This window comes from Anopheles ziemanni, chromosome 2 (genome assembly GCF_943734765.1).
Source record: "Anopheles ziemanni chromosome 2, idAnoZiCoDA_A2_x.2, whole genome shotgun sequence".
NCBI lineage: Eukaryota > Metazoa > Arthropoda > Insecta > Diptera > Culicidae > Anopheles > Anopheles ziemanni.
Genome location: NC_080705.1, coordinates 3,490,167 through 3,508,660, shown reverse-complemented (window position 1 = coordinate 3,508,660; position 18,494 = coordinate 3,490,167). Strand labels below are relative to the sequence as shown.

Below are 18,494 nucleotides of genomic sequence, written 5' to 3'. Positions count from 1 at the left end.
GGCTCGAGCCCAACTGCGCTTATCTAATGTATGCCGCGGAGTGGCCGAGACGAAAAAATCACACCCACGAAGAACTGCTTCTTCGTTTAGCGTTTCGTTGTTAATGGAGACGGAATGTTCTCGTCTCGGTTATCAGCTGCACAAAAGTGGATGCACAAAACGCCACCAAGAAGAACTGCAGAACAAACGAATTGGTGTAAAAACAATATTTACTTTTATCTCATCTCCTGCACGGTACAAACACAGACGTGTTTTTGTCCACTTAAAGCCCGTTCATTTGCAAAAGTAAAGATGTAAAGCGCACATCACAGATGATGATTTCATTATTACTTCAACCGGATCACACACTGCACAGTCTCATAAATTTAAGGATACACTAAACGTATCAAGATGGATTTACAATCGACAATCGTTGAACCATTTCAAAGGTTGTTTCCATAAAAATCACCTTTCCTGCCGCTTCCACGCAAAACCAAAGCACGATTGGGCAACCATTTACAAACGGACGTACCGACACAAAATATGTCAATTAAAGTCTTACAAGGTCTACTGCTGCTGCTGCACGGTTGCCAAAATTGCAAATAACTTTAATTTCGCGTGCCATAAAAAACACTCACAATACAAACGATGCACACGTGCTGGGGTTGCGTGCCAATGCAATAAAAAAACTTACCTTGCGTCGCGGCCGTAGCTTGCGCTTCTTGAGCGAGCCTTTGCTTTCGGAATTGCGGACGACGGTTTGCTGACTGGACGTGGGCTTCATGCTGCCACGCGAGCCAACCATCGACGAACCACTGACGATGCCGCCAGCGCCACGGGCCGCCATCGTGTTCAGTGCCGATTCGCTGATGGAAAAGTTTCGATGATCCGTTAGCGGTCGTCCGTTGCCACCGGACGGCGACGACGACGCCATTGCTGGTTGTGCGCTACCACCGGCACCACCACCACCACCATTATTGTCGCCTCCTCCGTTAACTGGATGGTGGTTACCGTCCGTGGCACCTTCAGTCAGTTCGCCACTTCCACCACCGTATTGATTGATTTCCACTGTGGAGGAATTGAGCTGCGACATGCACGACACCGACCACGGTCGGTCGGCGGCCGAACGGTGCGGTCTACGCTTCACCACCGTCGTCACAGTCGACGCACCGCCCGCCACCGTCGCCGGTAGCGAAGGGCTCGAAAGAGCCGTCGCCATCGCCGTGGAGCTTCCGCCTTTCGAATCCGTCGCCACACCCTCGTCGTCGTTAGAGTTTTCCGACGGATAGGAGGTCCCATCGTTCAGCACTTCCTGGGACGTCTGCGTTTGTTCGCCCTGCAGACAGGTGGCCACGGAGTTCGCTAGCCCTTCCGAGCTGTCCGTGTCGCGCGTGATCGAATCCGACGAGTCGGTGTACTCTCCCGAGGCCTCACAGTCGGTGGTTGGGACGGACGCCGGTAGGATCGGTGCTGCCACCGGTGCATCGAGCGGTTGCTTCTCGAGCCATTCCTGCGCGAAACGAAAGAAACGAAAGTGATACACATTAATAAAAACAAGTGTTTACAATTTAATCAGCTGTTCCAGCGTCACATGCATGCCTTCACGGGCCATATACGGGCGCGCGCACCGTAAGAAACAATGCTTTTTTAATCATGCCGAAACCGAAGCAGTGTAAACTTTTCCCCCTCCCAACGAAGGCGAAAGCCAGCATGCATCGCATCGCAACACACTTACCTCGATTAGATTCATCTTCAGATTGCTCATGGCTTTCTCCGCCTTTCGACCGTGACCGTGATGATGGTGATGATGATGATGTTGGCTCTGAGCCTTCGCTCCGTGCCGCGAGTGTGGTTCGTGTTGCGCGATCGGTCCCATCACGCCCAAGGCGGCGGTGACCCCCGACAGCGATGGTAACGACGAGGCCTGTTGTTGCTGCTGCTGCTGGTGATGGCTGCTGCCACTGTTGTTGCTGCTACTATAGTTGTGATGGTGGTGATGATGATGATGGTGATAATAGTGGGGATTTTTCACTACCGTTTTCGGTGTGCTGCCACCTCCAGCGGCGGCGGCGGCGGCGGCGGTTGCAGCGGCTGCGTTTTTCGCCAAAATTTCGTCACGCACTAGCGTCTCGGCATGCAGCACTAACCTTTGGATCGAGCTGGTTGCATACTGCGGTGGGTGCTGCTGCTGCTGGTTCAGATGTTGTTGTTGGTACTGGTGTTGATGATGTTGCTGCTGCTGCTGAGGGGAAAAGAAATCCCGTGTCCGCGGCAAGCAAAGCGTACGACCGCGACACGCGAACAGAAAAACACAAACCGAAAACGTGAAAATGTGTAACCTAATAATCTTATGCCGGCGCGCAGGAAGACGATTCAACACTTTTCCTAGCCTTACGGTTCCATCGCTCACAAACGAATGTTGGAAGTTGGTCGATTGAACGGCTCCCAATTAGTTGGGAAGATCAAACCGAGGAAGAAAGCTATCTTTGCAGAGTGGATTACTAAACAGACACGGTTTGAATGAGCCGGGGAGAGGAGTTAAGATGAAAACAAGACCGCGCACTCACACTCAATAATACACTGTCCTTCGTTGTCTCCGTTGTACCTTACTCTCGCAAACACCCCCAAGAGACGGGGACGCTAGCGGCGCGGAGTTCGCGGGCGCACTTGGCGCAAATAAAAGATAAGATAATTTTTCCCAAACAGACTACGAAAAGGGGAAACAAATAAGAGAAACAGACGCACTCACAAATGTAGCACTGTGGGGTTTTACCGCTGCAAGTTGCAGACTCGTCAACCTATAAGCAGTTCTCTATACATACTGAGGGCTGCAGCGAGAAGCGAGGACAACAGGGTAGCACTCCAGCTAGTTCATGTATGTGTTTCGGCGAGCTAACTCACATTTTGCCAACGCTAATGACGTTGATTATCGAGACATTACCGCTCCGCGACCGCGAAGAACAACAGCCTAAATTCGATCCAACATCCGCGAACTTCGAAAGACCCACGGCAACAAGCCACCGTCGGAAGGGAAGGGAGCGGTTTGTGACGGAGATGAAAAAACGAAAAAATGGCAAACAAATTGCACTTGGTCGTTTTTGCATGGTGGGGGGCACGAATACACAGAAATATCCTCCGATATTCATCGTCGGTCGTTTATTTGACATCATCTGTTCGAAGGTGAGCGAGTGGGGATCCGTTTGTGACAAGCCGCACGTAGCACAGAATGTGAAAAATCGATACTCTTTTTGCACGCAAATATTTTACTTATAGAAAAGAAGTTTTCGACGTTAGAGAATATAATGGAAAATGAATGTTAAAGCAATAACGATTAACTTTAAAAAAAAAGCTAAAGTAACAACCCATAAACAATTTAACTAACACAATGAACAGCGACTGCGGAACTTTGAATATCATTGAACAGGCAAAAACTCAACTGGAAGAAATCTAAATAAGCCCCACATGCTATGACTTACCTTTGCACCGTTTCCACCACCATTGGCACTAGTGTCCGTGCTCTTCCCAAAGCTTCCGATCGACGTCATCATCAGCGATCGTCCACCACCACCATTGCGTCCTCCCGCCGCCGTCGATCCTCGCTTCGCGTCTTCGCGCGAAAAATCAAGGCACTTTTTCGACTTCGGTTGTCCGGACGGTAAGGCACCGTTTCCGAGCTCTTCCTTGTTCAGGGTGTTCTCTATCGTGTCCGGTTTGTTTTCCTTTTCCTCTTCGCCATCGCCAACGTTGGCCGACTTGTTGTTCAGAGCGTTCTTCTCCCGCTGACGGGAGGACGCCTCATCACCTTCCTCCGCCGAGCCATTGTTGTAGACCCACTCGTCGTCCCCTTCGGAAGAGGATGCCGTGGCGGAGGATGTGCCGGCGGATGATTCATCGGATTTGGTGCGCTCGCTCGAGTCCTTGTTCAGCTCCGAGTCAGTTTCCAGATGCTTGAAGTAGAACGTGGCACAGTTTTTCGATTTCCGATTCGAACGGTTAAACTTGGACGAATCGCTCACTTTCGAGCGCTTCTGTTTATGGGACGCAGCGGATCCTTTTACCTTCTGCAATCCTTTCGCCGAGTTCGACTTCAACTTTTGCGGCGAAACCAACTCTCTCGGTGAAGCAACACCGTTGGCGTCGGTGCTGAGGTCCTTTGCGACGCCGCCATTTACAACCTTTCCGTTGTTGTTCACCGTGTCCAAGGTGCTGCTGAGCAGGGCGGTACCGTCAACCATGTCAAACCCGGCCGACTTGGCACTCTCAATGCTAGCGTTGTTGTTATTGTTGAGAATGTTCTCCTTCAGCAAGACGGCAACCTCCTCTGCCGCTGCCTGTTTCACGCTACTGGAAGTCGTCGTCAGCGTCGTGTCATCGGAAATAATCGTGCCTATCGAAAGATTGTTGATGTCTGCTTCCATCATAAAATTGCCCGAGTTTGGCGACAATTTTGTTGTTGCTAGACCACTGCTACTATTACTACTGCCCGGAACCGGGAAGATGAACTGATTATCCTGCTGCTGCTGCTGCTGCTGGTTATTGCTGTTGTTATTGTAGGCGTTGCCCGTACCACTGTAGGCAATAATTTTCGGCACAATTTCACTATCGCTGCCCTCAGAATCGGCATCGAAACCAGCGTTGGAGAGTTTCTTTACCTTAACCCATTCTTCCTGCAAGGTAGAGGGAAATGAATAATGATTCATTAGTGTTGTTTCGTATTGGCGGATGGGATTGAGAGGTACTTACATTGCTCAATGTTTCATTATGGATGGAACCTTCCGATTTTAAGCTTGAGGTGCTCACACGGGCTAGTTTATTAGCGGGCTCCTCGTCCGTGTCCGACAAGCTGGCGTTATTGTCTGAGCTCTGTTGAGGAGGATAGACGATCGATAAGCCCATAATATTATTATGAAATCAAATTACACTCCAGTCTAACAGACTTTCTTCATTGACTACTTACCGAGGTCTTACTGTCAAGTAATCCTTCCAACAGACACTGTATCTCGAACGCCTTCAAGTAGAGCAGATGGTAGCGCCGTTCCAAGCCTTTCACGCCACCTCCGTTCTCCTTGCCTTTACTACACTCGCCAGCTGCTCCTGGTGCTGATCCTCCTACGGTACTGCTACTATGGCCACTGTTTGTGTTGCTGCTTCCGAGCGATGCTTCGACCTCCGGTGTGCGGGATCCCTTGCCGGATGCAGTCGAGGCAGACTTTCGGTCACGTTCGAAGCTACGAATGCAAGCTGCTACTGCCCGGGAGTTCGATTTGATTTCACGATAAATTTCCTGTGCACGAAGAAAGAAACACAAGCGTACACACAGGTTAGTAGGCAGTCTCTTTGGTGTTGGTGTTGTACTGATGTGATTAGCGCACGCCTGCAGGAAGGCTTAGTCCGGCTCGACTTGACGACCTGATAAGCTATCGCACAACCTGCACTGCCCCCCCCCGCCTCCTCTCTTTTTCCATTATTGATACGTTCTATCAGTTCTGCAGTATGGCAATACGAGTTTTAGGCGCTTGCGCATTAACACCACAAGCAACTGCCGTTGGCGAACGGAGTGTGCGATTTTTCCCCCATTAGGCTTATCAGCATCGTTTGGGACGAGCTATTCGATACGGGAGGAGGAGTAATATCGTAAATTAAGTATCGATTTTCCCCCACAAACATAGTGTAACCATCGAGGAGGTGTCGAAAGGAAGCGCCGTTTCCTGTCATCACCTAAATGCTATCGCTAAACAGCCCTATGCTTTCAAACCCGGAACATGGAATCTACCACCTTCAATCAAAAGAGTGCCCACCCCGACCACAAAGAAGCCAATCCCAAACCACAGAGCGTGCGATCGCGACCGATTTTCCCATGTAGGTTGAAAAATTATGTAAATCAGGTACCGTTTGCCACCGAGGGGGCGCACCCGAGCCCCTTAATCGGTGGAGAACCATCTCCACCACCGACCGCGGCGGGGTGTGTTGTCCCTCACTATAATGTTATGTTCACAACCTTGGGTGAAAAATGGAACCGATGTAAACACACTATTTTCGTGCCCCTTAAATGGTCAAATAATAGGCGCGGTTCGAATCGGCCAAAAAACGCCATTCAAACGAGGGAACCAATCGCCCCGAAGCCTATCATTTTCGGTTGGTTTTGTTGTCATTCTTTGCGGAGACTCTGGGAACCTCTCTGTGCTTAGGTGGAGTGAACATAGGGCGTACTCGTAAAAAAGAAGATGGTACAACCAATTTATGATTGGGTATCTAGTTATTGGCATAATGATTTGAAGGTGGTTGATGTTCTGTCTAGAAACCGACAGTTTATGGCTCTAAACATTTAGAACGTAACCTTCAAATCCCTTCAATTGTTTCGTCTTTAAGGGCATTTTTAAACCATCAACCATGTATGAAGTATTTGTTCTAAACAACGCCAGTATGTGTGCCACCGACAAAGTTGGTTTATTTTATAGCCATCTGTCTCGTTTAATGGTGATTAGGACCTTGATTTGACAGCAGCAGGAGGGTCGGGCAAATCCCATCCATAAACCATCCTTTTTCCGGCCTCGATGTGTTCCCAAAGTGAAAGTGTGCCTCTCGTTGTTCGACTCTCAATCACTCACTCATTTCCCATCAATAAATTCACTAATTGCACACCCCGAACCTGAACCGAATCGCCGGCTAATTGGACCACTCTTTCGCCGCGTTGCTCGAAACTCCCCCCCGGCAGTGAAGCGCAGCCGGGCAATCGGCGCGTCGTTTTGCATTGGCCTGCGGCTATATCACGCGGACCACCCAAAAACGGCCCCAATTCCGAAACTCAGACTCAGGGTGGAAACTGTGGCAGGTGTGAGCTAGACCTGCGACGGTCGTAAATTAGCATTGGATAAAACGTAGCGGTGAAACATAGGCCTCAAGAGGAAAGCGCACGCATGTATGCGGTCCCACTATCCACAATGCGGCGTTTGTTTCTTGTTCAACCAGGTCGACATGTCCAGACTTAAAAGCTTTCCAGTTGGGCAGCGCTCCAGGATGATTTCGCAAATTTAATGAGGTTTTACTGGAGCTTCCTCGGGACGGTCCCGTCGTCGTCGTCGTCCGTAGCCATTATTCTCGTCCGTTCCGCTTTGGTGTTTTTGTTGTTCATTTTTTTTTAAACTCCCATTGAATTTCCATCCGTAACTGATCCACACCGAGCTTACGCACAGCGCGAGTTTTGGTGGCGCAAGGCACAAGAAAGATGTAATTTTCCTCTTACGAAACCGGGCCGCAGTGACGATGAGGATCATGATCAAAGACACACTACACTTCAGTGCTAACGAACTGCCGACGTAAGAAAACTGGAGACACAAAAAAGCAAGGTTTTTTGGAGTCGGGTACTGCTTTTTTTTTTTGTTTGTGACAGGTGTGATTTATTTCTTTCCGCCTCTTACGGGGGCCCGTTTCAATTTCGTTTGATATCAAACGCGCGGAAAAACCATAGGTCCCCGGTCAAATGCTTTCAACTCCTTTTTTCCCGCCCCTTCACACGGGATCGATTACTCAACGCTGACGGATACAAAAAAAAACAAACACTTGTTTGAGAGAGCGCTCATTCGAGACAATCAAAAGCAATTGGATGATCCGTTTGATTTTCAACAGCTGCTCTCTGATACACGATTGAGGTAAGCTAGTTCTTTTTTTTTTCTATAAACAAATATTTTCCGACCTCGTTCGGGGCATGTGAAAAACTTGCTAAGAAAATAACCCCACACGTAACGACGCCCAAATAACTGTTTTCATCAAACTCTAAACAGTGATCGGGCGGATGGCCACGAAATGTTTTCAATGACGAAATAAAAGACAACGCGGTCGGAATGCACAAAGGGCGAGAAATTTAACGACCGATCTTTGTGCCGACATTTAATCCCACGGGGGAGTTTGAGATATCTCTTCATCTGCCATATCAAAACATTTTTCTCAAAACGCTGTTTGTCTTCGTCATCTTGGGAGGAAGCATCTTGGCGCCCGAAACGGAACGAAAAGACGGACAACAGTTGGGAAAAATCTTCATCAGAAAAACACCCACGTTCCACCACGACGCACATCAGTTTCCACGACCAAAACTAGTCCAGATTGTTGATAAATAAACACCCATTCACACACACACATACGCTCAAACTTACATAGAGTTCCTGTTGCCAGTTCTGGGGTGGGTTTGTCGTTCGTCGTCGGACGCTGGCGCCTTCTTGCGCGCAAGGCAACATGATTAGTGTGTGCGGTGATTGCGAAAAGCCGTAAGAAAACTCCTTGCCTCTGAAGGCTATCCGTGTCGAACGGTATATGTTCACCGCTAAAACATTACACTTTCCCCTTCGAACCGAGAACGGTAAAGTGACGATCGCAAAATATCTCCGCCACTAAATCACACGATGCTGCTGGGCTGGGGCCCATGTCCATGTTGCCTCCCGCATGGCAGCCACACACATACAAACACGAACCACACGCAACATAAACAGCCCATAAATTAGCACTACCGACTTAACATCCCAACAGCTCTTCGGGTGGGAAGCTGGCGCAATCGGGAAATTTCAGAGTAATATGCATTCCACACTTCCGTCAGGCGGAATCTGAACGCGTTTCTTCGCTGTCAGGCAGTGGAGAGGGGAGGAAGATGGAAAATTCACTGACCTCCTCCCACTCCTCGTCCATCTCTGCGGCGGCTCGTTGAGAACGAAAAATTGGAACCGTTAAGCACCCTTGCAAACTGCCCTCCATCCATAAAAAATGGAATAGACGATACACGGACCGACGGAGAACCACTCCGACGTGAACGTTTTACGGATTTATTTTTGGATTTTCACGGACAACATTTTCGGACCGCGATCGCTTCCGCCTTCACAAGCAACGAACAGATTTCCTCATCCAATCATCCAATGAGAAGTGTGTGATTTTTGAAGGTCTCTCACACTGAACTGAACTGAACTGAACAGAGGCGATGCGCGTCGCTTACTGGCGCATCCACGTAACAAACCCCGCGCGCACACGCACCAAACGTCGAGACGTCGTGCTCAAAAACTTGCCAAAAACCAAAACAATACTTTGGAAACGAAACTGAACGAATGGATGGAAAGAACAGGGATACTCGACGACACCCAATTTCACCAGACGTCATGAGGATCTCTTACCCGCCGAGAGCGGTTTTTTGTTTATCTTATCTTAAGAAAACCATTTGCATAATTGGCCGGGGGTCGGGGTCTCTAATTTTTGCCCAAGGGCCTATCGGTTTCTTTATCTACCCGTGCTTATCCATCCCCGAACCGCCAACTCTCTCTTCTTCGAGTGGCGCTGCTCAATGATTCATGCGGTAAGAGACGCCTACCCCTATCTCAAGGCGATGAAAAAGGGTACACTAAAGTGGTTGGCTGGGTTGGGTACGTTGGCTCGGACACAAAACTCTTCAAAAATCAAACCCACGACACCGCTGGCAAGTACGCTTCACCTTTCGCTCCTCCCGCTGACAGGTTCTAGGGTGCGGGATTGGACCATTTCTATCCTCCTTTCGTCGAGGTTCAGGTCAGCTCATAAACTTGTGACGATGGCGAAGAATTTCTGCACCTTCTACCCTTGCCAAAGGCATGCATGTTCGAACCGAATCACGGTGCGGGAGATTGTATCTCGGGTGTGAATCATCTATTTTTATGATGGGAAACGATACAGTGCATGTGCAATAGTGCACTTGGGGTGTCAGCCATACGATACATTTTTAACAACATTCCTGTGCCAAATAAGATAGGTCAAATGAGTGTAGATCAACTCACAAGCAAAGAAGAGAGATCTCCTCTTCAAATAACCAGCACAAAGTTGTCGACAAAACACCAATTTGTTAACCTAATTCCAACCGACTCGCGGTGGTATTCACGCGATGACGTACGAACCACGAGCCCAAACAAGCGGCTTAGAAACATGATGAATGGATCACCACAAAGACCCACAACATGATCTACTCTTGTGCATGAGAAGGGCGTTTATTTTCAGCACTCCCATCCTCCTATCAACGAGCTCCGAGAGAAAGGATTAGGTCGAACCGGTAACGATTGAACCCTTTTAAATGGCTTTCAATCATTTCTCCACCTCGGCACGTTCCACACGACACCACAAATGCGGCCCCATTTGCAACGAAAATGCATTGACAAACGTTCGAAAGTACCATTAACACCTTTCCCGGTGGTTGGGGGGGAGACATCTCGAGGAGAGACATCTTCATAGCGTAGGCCGAACTGACGCTCGGTTGCATCCTCCTGCGCGCGCCCTGTAACGATGGGTCATTTTTCCGAACGACGCTTCGGAGCGTGCATATGCTTTCCGCGTAATTGAGTGTCATCGAACATTAATCTACCCTCTCCTCGAACATTCCACCAGCACACGCTTTCCTGTGTTAGGCGGAAGAGGTGGTAAAAGGAGACATTTGGCTTCACCACCCAGGCACACTCCCTCACGTTTCTTAAGGGACAAAACGGACGGTAAATAGATTTAGTATCCATCTCCGAAAGTGGACTTGCCGCGAGCGATTGGCGTTTTTCCAGGCGTCATATGGATGCCCCGGGTGTGTAGAAGGTGTGTCATCAGCTTCAACCCAAACACAGTTTACCGTCTTCGATAGGAGCTTCTCGTGGGGCGCAAGATCATCTCCGTTCGAGTACATCCATTCCATTTAAGCTCCACATCCTTTGGTGACATGATTTATTTACGATTGCTTTGGAAGGCTCTTGAACAAAAATTAAACTACCAACGTGAACAGTGTACGGGAAACACACAGATCAGCAACGATGCAGTAAATTATGGCGCATGGGAGTGATTTATGATGTGATTGCATTTCAACATTTATAAGAGCACATGACTTTTCGAAATGAAGCAAATAAATGAATGAACATCCCGTAATGAAGTGAATGTTGATTTTGACAGCAAAACTGCTGCGGAAATGATTCACCAACCGATGTCTTCGCCGCTTGACGAATGCAGCCCCTGGTTGAACCTTGCTTGTTCGTTTTTTTTCTCATGGCCTTCATTTATGTCTTGGTAGTGATGACGGTTGACTCGTTTTTCATTCTCTTCCCTGAGGTTGATCGAACAAATATTTCGATACAGATGAAATCTTGCGACATCGAAACACTCCTCGGGCTAATTATTGTGGCATTTGCAACGATCGTCCCTAATCTTCGAACCAAAGATCTCTGCGGACACGAACGGTTCATAAGCGTCACCCTTGGCGGCACACAGACCCCATTTTGTTGCAATTTGTCGTGTTCTACCTTTGGCAGCGGAGTTTAGCTCTTTGTCTTAAAATCCCTTCCCCATTCATCGACTTCATCCAAGCTTGCTGCTTGTTGTGTCGAGTTCTTGAATTGAGACGGTATCGAGAAAGAATTATTCGCGTTAACCTTTACTCCACAGCATTTGCCATTTGCAACATCAACATTAAGACGGTGGCCCCGATCGAGAAGTTATTCTTGTAGGTGATCTATCTGCGATCGATTTCTAATATCTCCGCCATATCGAGTATCGCACGGCCTAGATGCCAGATGGAAACAAAGCCACTTCTACTGCGGTCTCGCCGGTCTGAACTGAAAGAGTCGTGGGTTGTTTGAAGGTTGCCAAAGAGCTACTGTAGGCCATTTGCACGTACTTTGTTCTGCTGCTTGCGGTCGTTTGTTTCGACAGTATGCATTTTAATGGTCCAGGTAATAAGTCCAGCTTAGTTTGACTAATATTTGCGCTGAAAGCAGTAGCAGTTGCAAGACCCTTTTTTCCAGCGGTGTGAAAAGTAATGATTGCCAATCGTAGGACCATGGTCGATTGCAGTTAAAGATACTTCCAAGGGACATCAAGCAATGTTTCCTTCCGTTTGTGCCGGTAACGGTTAACGACTGCAAACAGTTCAGTCACGTTTGTAGATCGTTACTGCAGTGTAATCGAGCTTAGAAGCGAACCGGTTGGGCGTTCATAAAATGTCACTTTCACTCGGTTTCGTACAATGCTCACGAATCTTCTGTAGCACGAGCCTACGGGACGGAAGTCGTGTTCTCGGAGCAATCAATGTTGATGCTTAAAGCGTGTAGGCAAACCGACAGCATCATTACAGATCGACGACCATTCTTTCGCTCGTTTCAGCGAAGAAATGCATCCTCACAAAGGGTTGCATTCTCCCCTGTTTGTACCGTAGGTCTGTTGCATTCTAACTGCAATTGTTTCGGCTACCGTGTGGAGGAACCTTTCAAAAGGTCTTTGACCGTTCGAAATGCAACATCAGCTAACGATAAAACATGATAATATTCTGAGTAAAATGAAATTCGCAAACTCACTCCCTGTCGTTTCATACAGGATCTGTTGGAAAGTTCCACCGAAGGCACGTGCATCGTTCCAGAAGTCATTCATTCTGAAATCCTCTCGTCACGGTAAAGGGTGAACGAATTTTCCTGCCAGGTGTAATTTATTTCTCCTTCCCTTTCGACATTTTTCTTCCGATTTTCACCATCACCAGGCCCGTCACTCACGGACGCTGCCAGAGTTTGACCAACATTTCATTACGGCATTTGTTCGTGATTAGTTAATTTGAGTTACTGCTCCGAGGCGCTGAACACATCTGGTGCAGCAAAAACGTTGCGCAAACACGCCGGTCGAAAGAGAGAGGCAGGGCAGGATCCTCCGAAGATCTATCGCTAGAAAAGTTCACTCGCCTTCAGCAAAACGGTGCAACAAAGTTGGGTGGAATAGATGGAGGAAAATGCACTTCCCACCCTATGTACCGTCCTGCACCAGAAGCGGTACTTTACCTCACAAGCGATTGGAGATGATTTGACGATTCTTATCCCAGTGTTTTTTTCCCGACTCCCCTTCCCAACCATCGTAAAAAGAGAATGGATCAGATAGGCCGTGTTTATTGTTACTATTCAATTAATTGTGAACCATTGTGTTCGGAAATATCAACGGGAGGTCAATCGCGCACCGGATCGTGTTAGAGGAGACGGAACGCTGAAAAAAAACCCCCTGTGTTCGGCACGGAAGAAATGGAGAATCTGATAGCTTATCGATCGTCCCACCTGGAGTGCGATTACGCGAGCGGGGGGGGAATAAACCGTCGTCACCATGCTCGCGGGCCGTTGGCGGCATCTTCAGTGAGAAATAGAAAGGTGTAGCCGCCAGCGACAACATTCGTTTACATGAAACTTCCTCCTAAGGGTGGTTTGATGAGCCTTATTCTTTTATTTCTCCTTTTCATCCTCCACAACAGCTATGCAGAAGAAGATACACTCCCAGGTTCACCCTACGAAGCGTGTTAAAGTGTTAAAGTCCTGATGCAAAAGAAGCGTTCGAATCCGAGGGAAGCTCCATAGATCTTCGGAGCGATTAATCTTTTCGAAGACATTTCTGCAAGGTGTGTAATAAAATATGGTAAAGTTCCCCCCTTCAGGGCATGCAGTTTCCGCCGGGAAATTGTACACAATAAAAACTACAACCAACCGGGGTTCTCTCCAACGCATCTTGTATACATGTTCATCGAAACCAAAATAGATGCTGCTGTTGCTTTCGACGAGGTGGAGATGCAGACCCGGCCTCCGCAGTGCACCACAAACAGGGTGCAGCACCCGAATGCAGACGAAGCAGAAGCACCACCCTCTCTGTTTGTGCCATTAATCTGCGTTGGAAATAGTCGATTGTGTGCCTCGTTCCATCTTCCACTGAGATGCTTATCCATCAAAGAGCTGCTAACCCGGAAGCTAAAGGTTTGATGTTCGGTAGCAGCATGCGCATTTTAAAAGCCAATCAAACTTCTTTCCACCCTTTTATTGGCCACCATAGGAGCACACGATTTATGAGGTACGATCCGGAGATCGGACCCAAACTGTCGTGAAGTGGAAGAAAATAACTGTTCACAAAACACTTTAAGGATGGAATGAAATATTCGCAACCGTTTAAGATCCCAAGCCATTCTTCCACAAACGGGTAACCTCTTTGTTTACGTTCGCGATTCCCGATTTGGGCCGATGTTTTGTGACGTAATTGCCGGTGAAGTAACGACATGGCGGAGGGTGTGCATTACAGCGGCTTGTGTGTTGTATCTTTTCCTTCGGTCGAAGTCGTTTGAATCCAGCTAAATGTGGGCTTTAAGCTTCGGCAACAATCCTTTTGCACAAGCGTAAGCCAGGTGAGTCACACGAACTGTCGTCGGATAAATTTGGAGGGAAATAAACATCAAACATAGCCGTGTTGCCTGGTTTTCCCACGCTACAGGGCCAGAGAGGAAACTCTCCGTAAGGGGGCGCGTAAGGTACACGTTGGTGCGTTGGTGAAAGCATATTTCCACCGAAACCGAACTTCCTTCACTACCGAAACTGTAGCAAGAGTATCGTAAACAGTTTTAACAGGGAAAAGGGGAAAGTAACCCTATTAAAATACGCCGCTCGGTTTGAGCTTATCCGATTAACTCCCTGTCACAGGGCGGGAGCTCACTGAAAAGCTCACCATATTTTATCCCCCCGAAAAATCGGTGCACTAAAACCCAATCCCACATCTTCTGTGAGACTTCTGCCCGTTCGCCTGTTGTTGGCAAGATTATTATGTTAACTACTACGATGCAACGGACGCCGGAACCGATCGCCCTCGCAGCGATGACCGAGATTTTCCGATGCGCGTGCAACTGTCTTGTGTTCCAGATAATTTCCCTCCCGAACGGAGGAAAGGTGTCTGCGCCCAATTGAATCATTCACATCCCGCTGTCTGTTCCCAGCACCCAGCAGCTCATGGCCAGTCGTAGAAGTGGGTGTATGGAAGCAAAAATAAATACGGAAAGCAACGAAAAATACTCTTTAAACAACGGAACCCTCGCAGCGTGAAACCGACGATTGTTGACTTCTTTCGGCCAGTGAGGGAAGGCTTTTCTGGTGAAGACCGAGGTGTCAGTAGCCGCGACAGTTAGTAGACAGCTAACAAGGTACTTAAGACCTCGCTCCATGGGGCAACGATTTTGTTCGCAAGAGGAGGGTTTGTGGCGGGACGGAGATCGGTCCTTTAAGAGGTTTTCTTTTGCTACTTTTTATGATTCGGTTTCGTCTCGACCAAGTAATAAAACTTCTAACCCAAAGAAGTACTTCTAGTCATCTTCTAATTTGCTTCGTTACCAAAATAGATCGTAGGAATGCCCGAATTCCAAGGCCGATTCCACGTTCGATCATAAAACGAATCGGTGGCACGATTTTCACGAGACCTTTTTCACAAGGGAATCACCATCACTATCGATAGTGAAGAATAATAAAATCGCCTCCCAAATGGAAGGGAACACACAAGTCCCCGGGAATAAAACTAAACCGGCTACAAAACGGGTACAAGGGTGCACAACTTGCCCGAACCCAAACTGTTGGGAACACTCAACGCCCTTCGGGGGGAAGTTTGACTGCGCGAACAAATGTAGGTGACAATTCCCAGGCGTTTGGTCGGTTGTTTCCACTTTCGCAGGGCCAGATACAATCAATCTCGAAGGGACTTGGACTCCGTCTTCCACTAAGGGTGGCTGCTACTGGAAAGGGTGCTCATTAAAGAGTGCATTAGAAAACAATAATCACAGGGCTGTTGGTTGGTTATCCACCAACCATTAGCCGACACGCCATACGAGACACTACCCACCGTCCGTGGTGGGACCTCGCGGAAAGAATGGAAGACGACACACGACACCGAAGGCGAAGGTTATAATCGCCTGTGATCGTAAAGATTATACAATGTTTGTTGTCGTGTAGTCGTGCTACCGCCGGCCGTTTTTAGAGCAAATTAAACTGAATAATCTAAGCTTTCAAAAGGAACGACCGACGGATATATTTGCGATGATGGAATTTATTTGTCCAAAGGAAGACGGAAAGAAGGAGCCAAAATGGACCATTTTAAAGAATCTCTCGCGAGTTTAGATAATTTTTTTTTCGTCATGGAAGTCAGATGGAAGAGAAAGTTGTTTCCCAAAACTGAATGATGGGGAGAACGTTGGATTTGGGCGGTGGACAACTGGTGGAGCTGTAAGCCGAGTTTCTTGATTACACACACGGTCCGACCTCCTGCAAAGCTTTCGTGTTCCCAATCGCATGGGGTTTTTTTATAGCACAGCCTTAAAACTCCTCCAAACAAATCAAACAAACACGAAAACTCCCCTGGCCAGCCTAGGGTCCCCCCCTCCGGTCTATAGGGCAATTTTTAATGTCTTTTCTGTGTCTCACCAGGCCGCTGGTTGCCTGCGGGACACATTGCCAACCAGGCCCTAATATCCATTTCCGACAAGAAACACCCTTTGCTGTACGAACTGCACTGGAACATTACTGCTTTTGGCCGAGGTGGACGCATTTAGAATGGGCCAGCGGAGCGGTCGAGCATATGTGGGGCGGGTAAACATAACGTCTGTCAGATGAAACACACGGTCAAACACCAGCAGGCGCATATACACAACCCCATTTCAAATCTCGCCGCGCGTAACTGAACACTCGATACTGAACCAAGCACACACAAGAAATGGCCGTATGCTGGTTGGACCTGAAGCTCGGAAAACCGATCCAGTAAAGGCCACCATACTCAAGGCGAGGAGAAGGAGAAAGAGGGGAGACTGCATAAGATTGTTTCAGGTCGATGTAAATTTGTAAATCGCTTATGTTTACAATTGGAGCATTTATTGTAAACAGTTGGAGTTTTCCGCCTTCCAGCTTCAGGCGGATAACCATCGAACTAGAAATTACCGCAACTCACACACGTGTTTTTCTGACCGAAGGAAGGGAACCGACACCGAGCACCGTTTCGCAAGCATGGAGTTTTGATTTTGCCCCCTTAATTGCAATATCTTATGTTATTCGGCTTTCAACGATCAACGATTGGATGCAAAACACACTGATCGGCGATAAAAACAAGCAAAGTTTGCCAACTCGCATACATTTCCAACAGCATGTGAACACTCGGCCCAGGATATATACATTGTAGACCTTCGGGCGGAGGGCAAAAAGGGTTCCAGAGAAACATAATAGCTTTTATAGTCATGGAGTTGTTAATTGATTGAATAAAGTGGTTTAAAGGACGTGTAGAAGATTGTAGTAAAAATCAACTTATTTATTTTGGATCCGATCGCAAAGAGATGAATAGAACAACACCGAAAACATTGACAGTTACTGGCACGTCCACAATCGTTCGGATTGCAATAAATTCTCAAAAAGTGATTGTGTCAAATGTTATTATAACTGTTGGAATTTGTTTCCCCCGTAAACGACCGACGTGACTCGATCTAAAAATACGAATGTCAAGTAAAACTGTGCCCAATTCGTCAAAGCGTGATGTATTCGTTGCAATTGCGTTATGTTTGAACCGTACGCCCCGGTGGAAAACACAACTGCATTTCGAGTGAATTCGATTTGCTTTTCTTTTCCTCAATAAAAAATACATCCCCGTCGGTTTGTGGCTTGCATTAATCACGTTTTCCCACCGCACCTTCCGCTTGGCAGTTCCGTTCACCTACATGCTTCCCACCAAGAAGTGCTTCGTTTATGAGGCTGGCATTTGCATCGCTGCAGTTTGGCTGCATCTGACCCGTTATGCAACGTGACACAATCAGATGATCGCGCGCGCATACGCCATGTTGGATGCGTTGTTTGTTTGTAAGTCCCGAAGGAAGTCAACAACAAGGAAGCCATATGTCACGTTCAGCCTCGGCCGTTCTGTCCAGCTGTCTGCCCGGCGAGGGACGGCCGAACATTATGTGAGCCGTCGTTCGTCGAGGCTTGTATTCCAACAGAACATCAACGGCATAGTTGAAAATGTCGAGCCCTAGAAGATCTCATGCAGGGAGAAAATTACACCGTTGCGCAACGAAAGTGTTCGAGTCTAACAACCAAACGGACGTTTTTCTTTTGTTCCGTCGAAACCCACTGTCGGTCAATCAACGCGACTAAACGTGTAGTGTTCCAACAAACGTGTAAATTATTACAATTCCTCGTCCTACTTCTTCACCGAAAAATTTACATAACATTGAGGGCTTCAAAGCTGATCGACCGATCATCGACAGCATCCGATCGCCGATCGATTTCCTTCCAACGAAGGAAGCTTTCTTCCCTTCGGCAAGGGCTCTGTTGCAACTTCGGACGACGACCGAGCCGTTACGTACCACCGTGGATAATAATCGATAATTTCCACGCGCATCACGCGCGTACATAATCGTCAGGTTAACGCTAAACGTCTCCCTTCATAAACGTCATCGATTGGGTGAATAGGACGCGAGCAAGCAGCAGTGGGGAGCTGAAGGAAATTCGTAAAAACATACAAAACACTCTCATTTCCCGAAAGTTTATTCGACTTGACATAAACGACCAAGTCACCAAAAGCTTTCCGTCCTAGCCCTTTGGTGGAGGTCAAACCAACCTCGAACGGAGTTACCGGGTTTCTAGCGTGTTTTTCTTTTCCCTTCGAGCCCTAGGAGCCTTCCAAATTAAAGCCACCCGAAAGGGCAAACAACACGGGAGGCAATAAACAGAAGC

General features: G+C 47.9%; 1 protein-coding gene across 1 annotated transcript in view; it reads right to left on the bottom strand.

Moving 5' to 3' along the window:
- The window catches only part of LOC131294876 (klarsicht protein), a 114,626-nt gene that overhangs the window by 8,706 nt on the left and 87,426 nt on the right, over positions 1–18,494 (bottom strand). Inside the window, exons 4-8 of the mRNA XM_058322929.1 lie at positions 4,937–5,263; positions 4,723–4,842; positions 3,456–4,646; positions 1,715–2,167; positions 674–1,489 (exon numbers count right to left, since the gene is read on the bottom strand). Coding sequence (XP_058178912.1) covers positions 674–1,489; positions 1,715–2,167; positions 3,456–4,646; positions 4,723–4,842; positions 4,937–5,263 — 2,907 coding nt within the window. The remainder of the gene's footprint in view (positions 1–673; positions 1,490–1,714; positions 2,168–3,455; positions 4,647–4,722; positions 4,843–4,936; positions 5,264–18,494) is intronic.